Genomic DNA, 18311 nt, shown 5'->3' with positions numbered 1-18311 from the left:
GAGGGCCAAGAAGAGAGGTGCTGTTTATCTAATCTCAAAGGAAGCTGCACAACAGAATGTGGAATATAAACAGGGTCAATATAGCACTATCAATTTATGAGGCTTTTTCTTATAGGTAGTTGGGTTAACATGAGAGTAGGAGTACACAAATTATCGACTTAGCAAACAATGATATTCAATTGGGACATCATTATGACCAGAGTCGTCTAACACACTAGTCCTTGTTGATTCTCCCCTATCTCCAAACTCTTTTGACAACACGTGATAAATGACAAGGAAAATGTGCCAACATCTTTTTGTTCTAAAAATGGATGCCCTGAAGAAACAAGCAATCAAGTTGTTTTTGTACTGATTTGTAGCCATTCAGTAAAGACAGCCAGACAAATAGGATGATGACACATGCCTTTGATGTGGGCTTGTCTGCAGTACTGTAGATGTGTAATCAGAGATAAAATCTTTGTCTTTACAAAGCATTTGTCATGGCATATGACCACTGAAAAGGCACCCAAGAAGGAGTTGAGGCCAGCAGAAGTTGGAAAAGTTGAAAAATAAATACAATCTCTTACAGATTTTCACCAAGGTCAAGTAATTTTACTTGGGATAAGCGCTTAACTGAAAACCTTGACCAATGCCTATCAACAGTCAAACTGTGTTTTTCACGTTCTCTTTTTGCATTTTTTGGATTTACCGATTTTCACCAAGGTCATGTAATTTTACTTGGGATAAGCGCTTAACTGAAAACCTTGACCAATGCCTATCAACAGTCAAACTGTGTTTTTCACATTCTCTTCTTGCATTTTTTGGATTTACCGTTAGACTAGAATTACACTGCAGGTCTAAGCATCCAATTTGGGTCTATTCCCAAATTCCGACTCTGTTTACAAAAGCATTTGAAGTGGTGCATATTTAATATCACCTGGAAAATACATTAAAGTCCAAATGAAAAAAAATCACGTCAACTTTTTCACCAAGTACTATTCCCAATACATAGCTTATTGTGTACTTTCTCTATTAAATATTAAATGGTATTTAGTTGATGAACCTCCTTTCAAAGAAGCAGTTACCTGGCTTCAGCATGTACATAATACATCTTTTCCTCATGTGGTGCACTTTGACTTTTAAAGACGACGTCTCAGTGTAGGAATTGCCTGTGTGAAATGGTGAACAACCTTGAGGAAAACTTACCATATTTTCACGACTATAAGGTGCACTTAAAAGTCTTAAATGTTCTCCAAAATAGACAGGGCGCCTTATAATCTAGTGTGCTTTATATATGGGAAAAAAAATAAAATGTGAGGATTCATTGAGGGTGCGCCTTATAATGTGGTGCGCCTTATAGTCGTGAAAATACGGTACATTGATTCAGCATGTATATTGAACAACCAATTTTAATAGTTTTCCTTATTGTTGTTTTGAAAGGAAAAACACAAAAAATTGAGGTGAAAAAGAACCCTAATGTAATACTAAGACTCAACAAATAGGATATTATGTCTTTTACCTCTCACTCTGTAATCTCAGCATGCCTACAGCAATTTCCCAGTTGCATGCCATGATCACCAACTGGGGCCCATCCTCCCGTAGCGTGACATGGCACACTGTATGTAGTTTGGTTCAGTGCCACGCAGGTGATGTTAATCTCTTCTGTCTCTCACTTCCTTTTGCCATTGGCTGTCTTTCGCCTTTCTTCGAACATACAAATATAGAATGGCTTAGTGACTTGACTGTCTTTGGTACAGTCATGAAGCACAAGGTTTTCCTTCCATGATGTAGGATTAGCAATGGTGTATAAACTAAGGGTTCAATAGATTTGTTGACTTGACTCAATAGAAGATTGAAGTCGACTAAGATAGCCTATACTTTTGACTCATTTGTCCGTTGCGGGACTGTACAATTTGTCGTAGAACTCTGGGCAATCCTTCAAAACTAGACTTAAACCCAGGTCAGTCTGTTTGGCAAACCTACACACTGGCACTAAATTTTTCGCATGTAAACATTATCTGTGTTTGCTTTGCTTATGTTCATCACCATTTTGTCTTACCAATGGGGATTCTAGTGTTAACTCCACATTTTCAGTATATTTTTTACTGGTATATGTCAAACAAGTTTAGAAGTAGGAACAGTAGATTGCCATAAGACCAAAAAGACTCAGTATTCGTGATATACCCACACTTTAGGCTGTGTAATTGGACTGTTTTAAAAAAAAGGGTATGTTCAGAAAGAAGCAATCTGCCGTTGACTTTACGTTGTTTCTAGTGTTTACCAATCATTTGAATCACAAAACTAATATTTTGTTTGATGACCACAGCACGGTGTCAACCAACCAACTCGCGGCATCTTTCATCTGATATTCCACCCCAAGATTCCCCTAAGACATTCTACAATTCATTTACAAATCTTGGTTTAGCTTCAGAAAAAACATATTTTATGTCACCCCACAAATTCTCAATTCGATTAAGGTTCGAAGATTGGGCAGGCCACCCCATGACATGAATGTTGTCATACAGCACCTACTAAAATTTATTGAAAATGTGGATCAATCTGGATAGTCACATTGAATTGCTATTATTTTAAACACTACTGTATAATCAATAGCCATTAATTTGCCAGAGCCATTTGACCCCAACCAGCATTTTAACTACCTCAAAATGCCCTCTGCACCAATGTGCTGTGGTGGTTTTCGATCCCGCTCAATATTCGGATAAATGACCATTCAGATGGTTTGATTGTTGGCAAGCTGGACCGCACAAAGAAATAAACCGTACAGACTTGTAGCTTTTACAAATTCAAATTGTTCAAGTTCTCAATTGATATTCATTTTCTCTCCACTTGAATGGATTGTAATTTATTTTCTTTCTTTGGAGCCAGTGCTAGTAATTTCACAGGCAATGATTTGTTGTCTCCTTTTTATCCTATGTAAAAGAATCTCAAGAGTAATTAGATGTGTGAAGCAAGCATCATCGACTGATTCCTAATATTCTTTTTGTTTAACGTGAAGGTAGCTGGGTGTTGTGATTGCTAGATAAACAGTTACCACATCAGGGCCTGCCGCGTCTCCCTGGTCGGGAATAGGGGACAGAGGTCTCGGTTAATTCCTTTTCAGACGAAAGTGTTTGTACTCCTATTGGCTTTGTGTTAATTAAGCATTTCGGCAGGATGTTGGTGAGTTAATTCATCAGAGGTTACAAATGCTCTGATCACATTTGCGTAGTTACATTACATTTATTTGCTCATTAACTGGTCAGTGCAGTTTCTGAAAGAATTTTTGAGGATTCTAGTGCTTAATCCACGTTTTCAGTATATTTTTATTGGTACATGTCAAACAAATTTACAAGTAGGAGCAGTAGATTATCATAAAACCAGCAAGACCGACCCAGCATTCATGATATACACACTCTTTAGGGTGTGCAATTGGACTGCTTGTTAAAAGGTTTATGTTAAGACAAAAAGCAGTCTGCCGTTGACTTTATAAACTATTTTGTACAAACTTTTTTTTGTTTCTAATGTTTACTAATCATTTGAATCACAAAACGAATATTTTGTAATTTAAATAATTTATGCTATGTAAATAATATTGGAAAAATAACTACTACACTTACAGGGGATGCTAAATTACAAAGATAAGTTCAGGTCTGTTCTATCCGCACAAAGACATTAGTAGGTCAAGACATTAGTCTGAGTTGAAGGGTTAAGACATTCATTATATGTAGTATCTAATCTGGCTGTGATTTAATGGTTCAAATACCAATATTCGTTTCTGAACCGCTTATCCTCACAAGTGTCGCGTCAGGTGCCGGAGCCTGGACAGCCAATCGCAGGGCACAAGAAGTCGGATACCATTCATGCTCACACTCATAACTAGGGACAATTTACAGTGTTCAACAAGCCCACCATGCATGTTTTTGAGAGAAGTGGGAGGAGACCGGAGTACCCAGAGAAAACCCACACAAACCCAGGGAGAACATACAAACTCCACACAGTAAAGGACAACGCGCTAACCACTTGTCCACCAGGCCGTCATCATAAATTCACAATATAGATTTTGTAAATAGCATTCAAAAAAATAGGGTAGGCTGCTGATAGTGGCTATAAAAGACTATGATCTCTAAGAACCTACATCACGTCTCTGCTACTGGAATGAGTAGATGAGGATGTTACTCAACCAATGTTTGTGCTTTAGGGGATTGAACATGATGTTAAAGGAAAATTATAGCTGTCAAAATAACATGTCACTCAAAATTAATCAATGTGTTAAAACTTGAAAAAGAGAAAGGGATTGACAATTGAAAAGTAGACATGTTGCCAAACAAAGTTATTTAGTTGAGATGTGCAAGGGTAGCTGATTGCACAGAAAGTAAATAGTAGGGAGCAAATAAATATGTGAAGCATTGCAGGACGACTGCAGAATAGGAGTACTGAAAAATGCAGCACATTGCCAGAGAAAGTCAAGGCATCGTTAGGATAAAGTATGGTTAGGTGTTATGATGTGTTTATATAACCACGTACTGCAAATATCAAATTTTAGACAGGACCACAGTTCATCAAATGTGGTTATCATCCCCAAATGGACAGAGTGCCTGGAGCCTGTCACACAGGCCATTTTTCACCATTTTGATACACTCGTGTGATGTGATGGAACCTCCGTGAGATCAGAGTGGCAAGATAGCAAACAACCCCGTCAGTCATCAGTCCTCAGTCTTTACATTTATAGGGGACTTGAGTATATGTAATGAGAGCTATAGACATACCGTATTTTCACGACTATAAGGCGCACTTAAAATTCTTAAATTTTCTCCGAAATAGACAGGGCACCTTATAATCCAGTGTGCTTTATATATGGAAAAAAATGTGTCATTCATAGAGGGTGCGCCTTATAATGCAGTGCGCCTTATAGTCGTGAAAATACGGTATATAGATTCCTCTAAGCCTTAACTATATTATACCAAATATATTAAATTCTTTATATGAAATTACAAAAGCAAATTTGATCATCTGAAAAGGAAAGTACTGTATATTACACAGTTGTGCAATCTTTATAAGTAGCATTTACTCAACCTAATAATATTTTATGGGTTAAATATATTCACAGGCTATAATCTTTTCTCCTCTTATGACAAGTGCACCTTTTATTGACAAGGTCATCCATTCTTAAAAGACCAAATTGAATATGAAACGAGAATAGTGATTGATCCCTTTTAAACGGACAGTTATTGTGTGCCATATTCAATACAAGTGTGCCACTTTATTAATCTACCAAAACAAGAGAGGAGAGAAGTGTTATATCTTCCTAATTATAAATAAATAGATACAAATAAATGGAAAAGCACTTTAATAAAAGCATTTGCTGAAGAACAGGTTGAAAGACACTGGAAAAAATAATTCTTACTTAGGTTATCATAATTTGTTTCTGAGATAGAATGGAGGGAGACCAAGTGGCCCTCCAAATATACTGTAGCCTTACTAACCTTTACACGTTGATCGCTTTATAAATGATTCACAAATGCCATTTTTAAAGGGCAAAGGAGATTTGCTGTTGAGCTTTCTTTTTGCGTTGGATATGCTCAAGGTAGAAATGGTTACATTTTGTTGAGGCTCAAGCTAAAGGTGTAAATCCAAGAATTTTAGTTCATTATATAAATATACTGTATGCGGGCATTGTATGATTAGTAAGGAAACATATTTGTCTAATACGAGTTCCCCTTTTAGCAACTGCAAACTGGCTGAGTGACAATAGGCATTTATTGATGTTTCTCCAGGCTGGGCCTTTCACGATAAATGCCGTATGAACTTATCGTATATATAAACCGGGCAAGATTTGTTCTTTATGGCTGAAATAAATGACATGCCTCATTAAAATTCATTCAGGTTGCTTTGTTATCCGTTTGAGACTGAATTGACACACCTATACGCAAATGGTATTGACAGACCTAGTGCAGGTTTTCAAAAATCTTCTGTCAGGTCTTCAATTTCATGAACATGCCGGTATGCCAATGTTTTCTCTAAGCTGCACTCGTGCGCAATTGCGCACTACTCTCGTCTTTCTGCGCACAGCAAATCATATGGAGCGCACAAAATAAAATCCCAATTTTTTTTTTGCTGTGAGGACGACGCGCGAACCACTCATCCGCCGGATTAATCATTATATTTTATTATTACCAAATCATTTATGTGTAGTAGACATGCACCTGCTTATGGCAGGTGTGATACTGGTGTGTGCCCATAGCGAGCAATGATGATGTTGCTCACACCGGTACTCAGTGTGCTCAGGGAGGTTGTCTTTCTGCCCAGACAAACAAAAAATTAGAGGGAAAATTGTGGTATGCATATTGATATAATTACTGTAATATCTACATTATCAAACTCCATTTTAACAAGTCCCTTGGGTGGGGAAAAACTGCATAGGTCTAACATGGAATGTGTTTTTAATTCCTCCTATAGAAATAATGGTGTTTATTTGTATGCATTGACCTGACCAAATCTGTCACCTCATGACATCCCTCCCCATAGGTCTAGATTACTTCAGACAACTCGCTCAGCCTGCAAGCCCACCATGAACAGGCTCGACTGCATACAAACCATTTAATGAAATTATGTGTCACTCAAGATTTAAAAGCAGGTGGTGTCCAGTGGGAGAGTTACAGCATAATGATTAGCTCATATTAAATTGAGAACAAGATCGTTAACAATTGTCTTCCTTTTTTAATACCCTCGTTCGTTGTCTTGTTAAACAAGATGAATGTGTTTTCTAGCTTGTTTGCATACTGTTATATACTTTGTGATTTCCTAAATCATACTTGATTCTTGAAGGCTAATCATGCAGTATAATCTCCCACATTTGCAATGAATGTGTTTGAAGTTGAATGTTATTCCATCATTGTTAAAACAAAACTAACAACAAACAAAAGCTATTTGATTAAAACAGCATAAATGATATTAAAAACATCCTAAACAAAGATAAACTTATTCTAAACTACTGTATAAATGTGTTTTGTGTTTTGCCAACTCTTTCAAACTGTTTGTTAAATTTTAAGGCTACAGCGACATTGAGCGCTATCCAACGACACCTAAGAAAATCCCATTCAAATATACGCGGCCAGTAGAAGACTGGCTTCAGGAGAAAGGTAAATCTCGACCCAACTTCTCCAGTGTACATCTTTGATTTGCTCTCATTCCATCGGCTTGTTCCCTACAACCTCCGAGAATGAAAAACCACCCCTTAAACCCTTTAAACACATGTAAACTATTTAGTTTCAGCTTTTGCTACTTCCTCCATTTTTGATTTCACCTAAGCTCTCATTGCGTTCTTTGTCAATGTCATCATTTAAAATTTTGCTTTTATTTTTGAAACCAGTTAAAGGGACTGGGAAAAATGAAAAAATAAAAAATAACAATCCCCAGAGTCCCCAGAATTCTAAACCTCCACTCTCTCAACAATCTTTTTAGAAAAATAATCAGGTTCATGACTCAACATAATAACATTATAAACAAGATATAAAGTTAATTATGCAAAATGAATATAACATGATTATAAAGTCCCTTTAACAAGTGTTAAAACATGTCTAAAATAACCATTAAGTTGTACTGCCTGCATGATTGCACATATGCTATTTTAGTTTTGCCTTTGTGACATGAGCATTTTGCCCCCCACCCTAAACCCTCTTCATTCTGTGTTCCCAATATATGTTTGCGTGTACACAATAACCTTGCATTTTACCAATGAGCTTTCAAATAAGTCCTCTTGTATAAGTCAGTGTATTTTCATCTTGTAATGGATGCATGGTGCCATGATTTGTTTTGACAGTATTTGGACATATCTTAATTCATTTTTTTTCATATGACATGGTGAGTGTGCATTGCTCATTCTTTATCATAACCCCTGACATGTTTATATTATAAACATTTTTTTCCATATGAACCCACTGTTGTTCGCAGAGAAGGTACAAGTACAAATATCACAAATCATATTCATGTGTATGTGTTCTTTTTCATAATTCTGCAAATGTTAAATTTTTTGGGTATTAGATTGTAGTTGATGCTCTTATATAGAGATCTCAGTAAGTATACCTGGACAATGTAATCAGGGCATCATAGCATTCTTTACAAATGCAGTTTTTAAAACTATAATATTATATCACGTATCTGTAAGTATATTACTATTTTGAAAACAGATAAATATATACCGTATTTATTCGAATATAACGCGCGCCCGACACTGGCTGACAAAGACAGGTTCTACGTCTCCCATTTTACATGGCTGCGGAGGGTACTTTTCCAACAGCAGAGGGCAGTGTTTCGCCGGGATTCGTGTATAACACGCACCCGAACTTTGCTTCAGTTTTTGGTACAAAATTTTGCGCGTTATACTCGAATAAATACAGTATGATTATTTTACCAAAGTGTGCAGGTGTACTTAATATGGTGGCCAATCATTAGAGTACCTCTATAACTTGCCTCCTCCTGTCCCAGGCCGTCAGCTTACTATCTTCAACACGCAAGCGACTATTTCCATTGGTGGAAACGACCGCAAGCGGCCATACCAAGGCCAGCTTTCAGGCCTCTACTACAATGGCCTAAAAGTCCTCAACATGGCCGCCGAAGGTCACGTCAATATCAAGGTGAATGGCAGTGTTCGGCTTGTTGGGGATGTGCCAGCTAGTAGAGGTGGAACACGCACAACCACTTCAGTACCACCGGAGATGTCCACCACCTTCATCGAGACCACTACCACTCTGTCCACAACCACTACTCGCAAGCAGCGCTCCCCACCCACCATCCAGGTAAGATATTGAATATTAAGATATTGAACGGTGGAATCTGATTAGACAAATACCTTTTTCACTATTTAATTAGTGTATTTATAACAATTATATATTTAGTTAAAATACACCGCCTCTTATATACTGGTCTACCTTCTGTTTTAATGTTTTTGGAGGAGAGAAGGATTGAAACAACCTTGCAGCTTCTCGCTCTCTCTTTATTGCCTTCTCTCAAGTACTCTTCCTTTCTTGAGCTGTCTTTGTCAATCTGACTCTAAGGAAGCAAATGTTGCTGCTGTTCTTGGGAAGTAATTAAGCTACAAAGTCATTTGACATCTGGGAGACAAATTGAACAATTCATTGCTTATATTAAAACAATCAGTCTCTCAGGGCTGTAGGCAGTGGTGGCAAAATGGTTGGTTTCCAGATAGCACTGCATGTTAAAAGATTGTAATAGTAGCTTTAGGAGTTTTGAAGTAGTACACTATCCTATATTTATTCATTTCAGATGAAACTATTGTGTACACATGCATATTTGGTATGCGTTTATGATATTTTATTTAACATATTTTGTTCTATTTTAATTCTGCTTTATTATTAGGCTTATTCCCTCATTAAACAAGCCTGTAACCACATATGATGCAGAAAAGGCTTGTTGTGTTAGAATCACTTGCAGCGATGAACCTATAATTTTTTTGTAATCAGGGCTTCAAAAGATTCTCTTAAATGCAGTTTTTTTTAAAGTTGTTGTTTATAGTCATAGGCTATTACATTTTTGCCTCATCATTTGACTTGGGTTCCAAATTGTTGCTGGGCCAGAACCATGCATTGTAATCTATTAAGAGTCAAAACCACATGTAGACTTTCCAATGGGCACATATATTTCCTCACTCTGTGTTGCCATCACCTTGACGCTTCTCTGATGGAAAAAGTTGAAAAATAGGCAGGATTGTCTCCCCTGACACCATGCAAAATGACACTGAGACGTTTTTGTGCAACTTTTGACTTCTAATTTTACTTATCTGGCCTGCGGTGCATAGCGGGACAAAAGTCATATTTGTGTGACTTGAACCATGTAGTTTAAATCCAGCCTCAAATAATCCTCCTCTTTTCAAAAAAGCAAAAGCGCTACAGTCAATACTCAAGATGCACCATAACTCCTGTTTGTGTATGTGTTTAGCAGACCGGAACACCCATTTTGGTCTCTCCCTGCAAATCTATTTCAGTCCACTTCACAAACATTAGCTGCCTCTGACTTGCAGGTGAGATTTAGCGAATCCCTTGATGCCTTTGTATCGCCGCAATGAGCGGCGGGTGGCAAAAGCCAATCTCACGCTTAATTAATGATCGCTCCAAGGGGACACACAAACAAAAAATGCTTTTGCTTTACTACCATCTCTTGTTCATCGTGCAGTACACAGTTTATCTGAGGGTCAGGCATGTTCACCTTCATTAGGGGTTGTTAACTATTGCCCAGGAGAATGAGGGTAAATTCCCATTCTTTTCTATACATACTGTATATTTTCTGAATATATATATATATATATATATATATATATATATATATATATATATATATATATATATATATATATATATATATATATATATATATATATATATTGTTTGCAGCGGCGGTGCTAGCGGCGCCTTCAGCGAGTCAATCCAACCCTCAAAAACTATTTTATGGCTATAAAACCTCTACTGCAGGTACAGCTCCGACACATAAAAATTGAAATACAATTGAAATATTATTTAGGAATATAGCCATATTTTACTCACCAAAAATAATTTTTAACTGAACAAAATATCCATCCTCCTTTCTTTCTTCCTTCTTTTCTATCGCCATCGAAGCTAATGCTGAAAGTCGAGCCTGTCCTGTCGTATTTCTGGCATACGTTTTTATTCAATTTAGTGCTGAAAATGTTCGTTCCCGGTTTTGACAGGCTTGCTTGCTTTGGAGTTGTCCGACCTTTCTTAATGATGTCCAGCTTTTTTTTCTTGAAAAGTCCGTCTTGAAAATGGCTTTAAATCAACACAACAATATATTTGCTTGTGCAGCTCGCTCCAGATGCAGTTTGGTAGCTCTGGCTAATCCACTCTATCACTAGCCAATCATAGTTGGTGAAAGCGATGACTTATCCCTACGCGTGTGAGAAGGCATTGTGGTGTTGCCAACTCGAAATCTGATTGGTTAAAGCAACAGTCTTATCGACGCTTGTTTAATGCAGCATAGCCTGAAGAACTGATTGTGAAGGCCTTGAGGCAGATTTCTGACCCTGGCAACAAATAGTGGCTGAAATGCTATTGGTTAAATGCTTCAATATGAAAACACACATTTGGAAGCAGTGCAACCAGAGGGAAAAGCAATGAAAGGAAGCTAACAGACAATTTGGAATTATTTAATAAGTATTGATGGACAAAATATAATATATGATTCAGATATTTCTTAGGCCAGCAGATAAGTCCTTGAAGGCCCTGACGGCCCACCACTGATTGTTTGTGAAATGAAAACAAACTAGTGAAAAGCAAGTCCTGAAATATGACGTACTATTGTGTGAATTCATTGGTTCCACTGTTATAATCCTCGACCTGCGTGTTATTTTATTAATCGCATGTCGCTTGGTGTTAGAATATTTGCAGCTCATTGTGGGGTGATTCAACCAGAGGGGTGTTTGGAACGGATGCCCCCGTTGTCTCTCACAGCTTGTGTAGAACCACAGGGAACGCTTGTTTGTATACTTGTAAGTGTGTGAATGTGCTGTCTTGTGCGCAGACACTTCCATCGCAGGGTGCTAGCTGAACTGGTGGCATGTAATCATACGTTGACATATGCAGTGTGTTTTCTGGTATAGCTCAGGCTCGGGGTAGTCAAGGGCTCACCTCCCGCAGCGTCGATTCCAGTGATTTCAGACTGGTCAAAAAGCTTTCGCAGTAATGTGTCCAATTAAAATGCAAAACCTCCAGTGGAAGCAACACAGTGCCTAGATAAGCTTGAACACACATGCAGTACAGTGTTGACTTCCAACGATGCTCACAGAAGAACGCAGCTGAGTGTAACATATCACTTCAGTCGCAGATATTTAAATGTCCCATAATTATGCTGCATATCTTTTTGAATAAATGTGGATTAAGTAACCCCCTACATGTTATTCGCGGAATTTACATCTGAAATCCAGGTTGGTCTTTTTTTTTTTTTAAAGATGACATCTAACCCACAGTGGGTGCCAGCATGCTTTTGAGGATTATACAAGTTGAAAAGCCACTTATTAAATCCTGTGCTAAGCCTTTTCAAAATAATTTGCCAAGGGAGCCTATATTCTCTTTGGTTTTAATTGACCCCTAATATCTATCTTCTAAAGTGAAACAAATCTTGGAGCTCAAACAGACAAATTAAGAGTAGGATCGGTAGTGTTCGAGAATAAGCAATAAGCATCCAATGAGGGTCCACAAAATGTATTTTTATTTATTCCAACATAAAAAGGGCAGATGTGATGGGAAATCATAAAATTGGCTAGTCAGGATATTTTAAGGAATACTACTACATTTAATTTAATATAAGTTCTTGATTTTTTGGGTGTCCAACGCTGCCGACCTTGATCTATCAATTCTGCATCCTCCAAAGTTACTTTATGTTCTCACACAAAATGAATTTTAATAAGACCCTTCTGAATATCAGTTCCACCACCTGACTGAGCTATTGTTTAGTTAATAAGTTCATATTATAACCCTATACATTATTCCATCGGTACTCGACAGCTACTTGAATAACACATCAGAGTCTATAGTCATGTGTATAATCAGCTTGTTAAAACCATTCTATGGTTTCCTATGGTGTTGCCATATTTTTAACCACCTCTTAGTTTTTTTTCCCATCTCACTTATTTCTCATACTTGGAAAATGGCATGCCGCTATTTGAAACTAACCTACTAAGGTTATGTGCTCATTTTAATGTTTATCTAAATTAACAGATACAATACCTTTTATGTGGGGTTTGCATAGTACGGCTTTCGAACCACCAAGTGTGATTTTCATTTTCTTTCTGTGGAATGAAAGTTATTTATTCTTGTTCAGTGTTTGCGCATGAGTGTATGAGGGTCATTTTCACATAATTCAGCAAATAACGGTAAAGACACTTTCAGAAAATGAATAATTTACAAAATGCAATTCAAGCATTCTGATTATCTCTAATTAGCAACACTAGCACTGCCTGGAAATATCTTAGCTGGAACTTTAATGAAAACATAATTAATTAAAATTTAACCTGGATTTTACTAGTCTGAGCTCCTTGTACTGGTGAATGATACGATATTGGTGCCCCATAAGAGCCACAAGGTCTTTCTCAAGGTCATCACAGAGTTTCGCAATGGTGACAGATTTTTCTTTCTTCTGGATGACAACAACATCAATTGGCCCATTATTTGTCATTCTGGTCTCTACTCCCTTCTCCCATTCGTGGTATAACACTTGCTCCTTTGATTGCCTTATGTCATCAGTTCCATCCCTGTAGATCTTTTTGATGTATTTCTTGCAGACAGCACAGTTTCTAAACATACAACGGTAAAGACAAAATTTATTAACGGTAAAGACACAACATTCCACCTCAGCCTTTGACATTGGTAGATGGTATTTCTTGGCACTCAGTAAATGATAGTGTTCTGCATGCATACACCATGCCCAGTTCATTAAAAAGCAAAGTAATTATGTTCACCAAGTTTTTAGGACATCGGTAAAGACATGGAATTGTTACGACATTTCACAGGTATGGTCCTTACCTTGGTTTTAGTTTCATTCTCATGGCTTCTGCTTAGCTGGCGTTGACAATATGGCTGACAACATCCTGGTACTTCTCCCACACCAGCCACCTGGTGTATTTACTGTGAATTTTTTGGTGTATTTCTCATGTGATAACGGTAAAGACACACTAACTGATATGAAAGGTACATCAGTAAAACTGTTTGCAGTTGCAATTCTTTTGCATTTTTCTCAAAGACAACTTGAGTGAAAATACTATTGAAACAAATCTAAACAACACATTCTAAATAGAGACAAACAAATAAATCATAACCCGACTTTTCATTCCTATAAACTGTGACACTAGATTCTGGACATCTAACGGAGTGGACAAATTCAACATAAACTGGCTCTCAATGTATTTGTGTCTCAAATAGATTTCTCTTAAAATTGGTGCCAAATGTAGTATAATATGTGGCAAACAAAGCAGTAGTAATTAATTTTTATAACTTTGTAACACATAAAGGGAAAGTCCAGGGCCATATCTTTACCGTTATTTGCTGAATTATGTGAAAATGACCCATGTGGCTGTCCTTTTCCACATTTGATGGCATTATAGAATATTTTTAAAACTAACAAAAAAGAAATTTAAAAAAAATCAGCGATATAGTGATGTGGCAAATATTAAAAGGCACTATAGAGAGTTATATTTGTGAATGCTATCTCGTTTGTAGTATCAATCATAATGTGTAATAGCAGCGGATGCTTGTTATCATGCTGTTTATACATTGACTTCACGCCAAATGTGAGCTGTGTAATTATTTTTGGCATTGCCAAAGAAAGCGAACCCAAAAAACACCCACTTATTATTTTTGTCTTAGATTGGTTTGTCTTATTTCAACTCTTATTGTCTAAATATCAAGAAGGTTAAAGCTCTATTGTGTAATGAGAGAACATAATAGAACGTTTTTACACAGGATCACTTCTGAGCTCTTTCCTTTTAACCTTTTTATTTGTCGGACTAACACACATATTGCACTGTAAGCAACAAAATAATACTGCTTATAATTTTAGAAAACACTATTTTAACACAAATCTCAAAGTCAGAAAATATGAACGAAATAGTGGTACTTGAACACAAATCTGTCGACCTTTATTTGACCTTATTTTCATTTATGGCTGCACATTTTATCACAGGCAAAATCAGCTGTGTGCTTTGTCTACATTCGGTGTTAAAATCATGCTTTGGGGGACACAGCAAGGCTCCCTCTGTGGAAGTACTCGTATAGTTTTTACAGGAATAAATTAAAATGTACTTATGGAAACTGTTTATACATTACACTAGAATCTGCCTAAAAATCTGAGGAAGGAAAAAAAACTATTTCCCATCCCATCCAGCAGACTTTTCTTACTAGAAAAAAATATATTATCCAATTCAGGCGGCCTGGCGGATGAGTGGTCAGCGCGTCAGGCTCACAGTTCTGGGGTCCAGGGTTTGAATCCAGGTCACTCCGCCTATGCAGAGTTTGCATGTTCTCCCTGGGTGTTAGGTTCATCCAATTGTAGGTTTATCCTTAGGTTTTTCCAATTCAGCTTTCAATAAAAAAGGCATCTGTAGTCACATCACATTTAATTCTTGCAAGAGAGAATACATCCGGCAGCTCGCCCCACCCAAGATTATTCTAAAGAGCGGCATTATGTCCTGCCCATTTAAGGCTTCAAATCAAAACAATTACAAGGTTATTGATTCCATTTGCGTAAGCAAGAAACAAAACAATTCCATTTGCGTAAGCAAGAAACAAAACAATTCCATAATCAAGCAAACCAAGCGTCAACCTAGCGTCACAAATTAAAACAATATGCTTGATAGCCATCCGCTGACCCAACAACAATTTAAGCGTCCTTCACCGATCTTCATTGTGAACTCGAATCTGGGGAAAAGGTTGAGGTGTATCTCCCAGTACTCAGTCCTCGGAGCAAGAACTCAGTGTATTGTTTTATGTCTCTGTGTACTTGTATCTCTCGCTGGACCCAGCTGTCCTGGAGAGCGACCTTGGCGTAAGCGTTTGTCTTCATTGCAAACACATTTATAATAATGAATTACCCCAACACTGGGCCTGCATGGGTTTTCTCCAGGTACTCTGGTTACCTCGCACATTCCAAAAACATGCATGGTAGGCTGGTTGGACACTCTAAATTGCCCCTATTTATGAATGTGAGAATGAATGGTTGTCTGTCTCTTTGTGCCCTGCAATTAGCTGGCCACCAATTCAGGGTGTCCCCGCCAATACAATATCTGTGTTATTGAGATTGTATTTCAGAATTCATCCCAATTTGTTGTTGCTTCTCATTGCACGGAGTAAAAGGTTATTGTGCCATTCTTCACGCATGATGACTAACCCATGAGGAGAAGGCACAGATTAATACTTTTCCCAATCATTTCAACTGTCTGCTCAAAAGACCCTCGATAGAATGTTTAATTTGGGTTGTGCTCATTATGAGCTGAACCCAAATGGGACCTCTGGCTGAGTTGGAAGATGTGAAGCTGCCATCGTCAGCCATTACATAATGCCCACATTGATTTGGTATTAAACCCTTGAAGTCATAATAGCCGTCCTGTGTGAGAAATTGTGAGAAGGATTGAAAAGGAAGCTCCAAACGGGTCCCACAGGGAATGAGTGCAAGGTTGAAATTACATCTGTTACACACTTCACACATTCTAACAAGCACACAAATAGAATTACAAACTAAAGATTTGTATTATATTTTTGTCAGTGTTTAAGTAACAAGCACATTAAGCTCCGATCTGTTAAAAAAAATAGTAGCATTCTTCAGCTTACACCTTGCGTCAATACACAGTAATGGACACCCCCTTAGAAAATATACTATGGTAAAAAAAAATGATCTCGGAATACCATTACCATTTATTATATGTTCCATAGCAATGTTTCTCATCTAAATTCAGTAGAATACCAAATACACTCTGTAATGCAGGTTATCCATCAAGTTGCATCCATTACTGGAACTGAGGTTTGCACTGCGTTTTACAGGAATAACAATGCCACTTTAACAGACCTTCTCAGCAATGCTGTGTCTTTTAAAATGGCAAATCGTATGATGCTCAAGGATATCTATGCAATGCTCCTGTTCTATTAAAGCTCATCTGTCGTACAAATCCCATCTAAACAATCTATAAGTGAAATATGCGACCTCAATATACTGGTTGGTTGGACAGTCTAAATTACCCTTACGTAAAAGTGTGGGCATCCATGGTTGTTCATCACATTGTGCCCTGTGATTGGTTAGCAACCAATCCAGGGTGTCCCCGCCTACTACGCATAGTTGTCTGGGATAGGCTCTATCCGGTCCACGATGACCATACACAAGGTCGAACACAAGTAAGCACGCCAAGACAGATGAGTGAGATTTTGACGCTTCTGCAGAAGCAGAGCACGGAGAGAGAACGGACAGAGTTACTCTGCGTAAGACTCCGGTCAATCCTCGACTGTCTCCGTTCTCCAATCTCCGACGACTCTGCCTCTGCATCAACTGTTTAATTAGGGCAAGATTTCGTGACATACAAATTCTCTATGACAAAGATTCATGGCTCTATGACACCGATGGCCGTGACACGGATTGAAGGTCTCTATGACACGTATTGAAACATTCTTTGTTTACTTAAGATTATTTGATATTTCCTATTGAAACATTCTTTGTTTACTTAAGATTATTTGACAGGCTCCAGCACCCCCATGACCTTTGTGAATATAAGCAGTTCGGAAAATGGTCCAATTAATAAATGGTCCCCTGTAAGAATAGAAGTTGTAAGAAAAGCATTGCCAACTTTCTTAATTGTGATATTGATACATTTGATTTGATCCATTATGTACTTTGAGTACCGCAACGACCATCAGAGTAATGCACCATCCATGAATACTTATACCTATTTTGTGGAAATGAACAAGAGGTTTCTCTATTTATGGCCTTTAGTGCACACTGAGCATGTGAGTAAGTCTGTTTGTCGCAAGGCTTCCCTGATGACCTTGTACACTGCGGCAGGGGGGTGATTAAGGATCAGGGCTGAAGACCATTTCCTTTTCCAGGGGAAGATGAACGACCCTGTTTGAAAGTGGCTGCTTTTGGCCTCGGGGCAATTAGAGTTTTCTGTGTGCCAGCAGCCCTCGCTGTGTTGTATATGTTGGCTGGTCCTTGAGAAACAGAGCAATAATCGCCACATACCAATTTTGCTGGAACTAACACCAAAAAGTTGAGCACTCTTTTGTTTGCTTTATTCACCTTTACCAATTAGATGACCTCCTCAAAAACTCTTACTGTCCTTTTCCTGTTCACGATAAACCCACATGAACTCATTGAGAAGATTAATATTTGGTGTAGGAGATAAATAAACCAGAGGCTATGAAAAATTGAATTTTGAGCAGAGATATCTCACACCGTCCTTTTAACCCTTGACATTTTTTTCATAGTTAATTGATTTCGCCCCCTCCATTTTATGCTTTGTAATGCAATTTCAATCATTATCACTCTTTAGCCCCTGTTTTAATCTGGCATCAAATGAAGAACATGGACAGAACAAGTTATGCCACTGAGAGAGATAAGTATAGGACATAGTGCCATTGATTCCCCTTGTAATACAAGAGTTCGCCTTGTCAGCCTGCCAAAGCTGAGATTGAACACGATAACAAGAACAACAGATTGGTCTCATCTTCCAAAAACCCTGGTTAGAAAGTAGAGGGACGGTAAATAGTGAGACGGAGATACTAATGTTGAAAATGTTTGGCATAGTACTGATAAAGAAAACAAAA

The 18311-nt window shown here is 37.8% G+C and overlaps 2 protein-coding genes across 12 annotated transcripts in view; one reads left to right on the top strand and one right to left on the bottom strand.

Annotated features, from left to right (window-relative positions):
• The window catches only part of nrxn3b (neurexin 3b), a 238891-nt gene that overhangs the window by 199824 nt on the left and 20756 nt on the right, over nt 1–18311 (top strand). For 8 of the 11 annotated variants that reach the window (XR_013296789.1, XM_077586991.1, XM_077586987.1 and 5 more), the window contains 2 exons: nt 7029–7118; nt 8464–8774. Coding sequence is in view for 10 of the 11 variants with exons in the window: in XM_077586991.1 (XP_077443117.1) it covers nt 7029–7118; nt 8464–8774 (401 nt within the window). In the remaining variant the exon portion in view is untranslated. The remainder of the gene's footprint in view (nt 1–7028; nt 7119–8463; nt 8775–18311) is intronic. The other 3 variants (XM_077586990.1, XM_077586988.1, XM_077586993.1) reach the window with 1 other exon arrangement.
• Nucleotides 12844–14069, bottom strand: LOC144064431 (uncharacterized). Its single transcript, XM_077586999.1, has 2 exons — nt 13530–14069; nt 12844–13300 (listed from the first exon to the last, which is right to left on the bottom strand). The coding sequence occupies exons 1-2, from the start codon at nt 13550–13552 to the stop codon at nt 13003–13005; spliced, it is 321 nt and encodes a 106-aa protein (XP_077443125.1). The 5' UTR covers nt 13553–14069; the 3' UTR covers nt 12844–13002.

Source organism: Stigmatopora argus, chromosome 19, assembly GCF_051989625.1.
Source record: "Stigmatopora argus isolate UIUO_Sarg chromosome 19, RoL_Sarg_1.0, whole genome shotgun sequence".
Taxonomy (NCBI): Eukaryota; Metazoa; Chordata; class Actinopteri; order Syngnathiformes; family Syngnathidae; genus Stigmatopora; species Stigmatopora argus.
Note: the sequence above shows the minus strand (reverse complement) of the source record. Positions and strands in the feature narration are given on the sequence as shown.

What these genes read in the sequence shown, in the direction of transcription:
- LOC144064431 (XM_077586999.1), bottom strand. Translation starts at nt 13,552, where the DNA reads ATGAGAATGAAACTAAAACCAAG. An exon ending in AGAATGAAACTAAAACCAAG is followed by an intron (nt 13,301 to 13,529) that starts GTAAGGACCATA and finishes TTGTATGTTTAG; the next exon opens with AAACTGTGCTGTCTGCAAGA.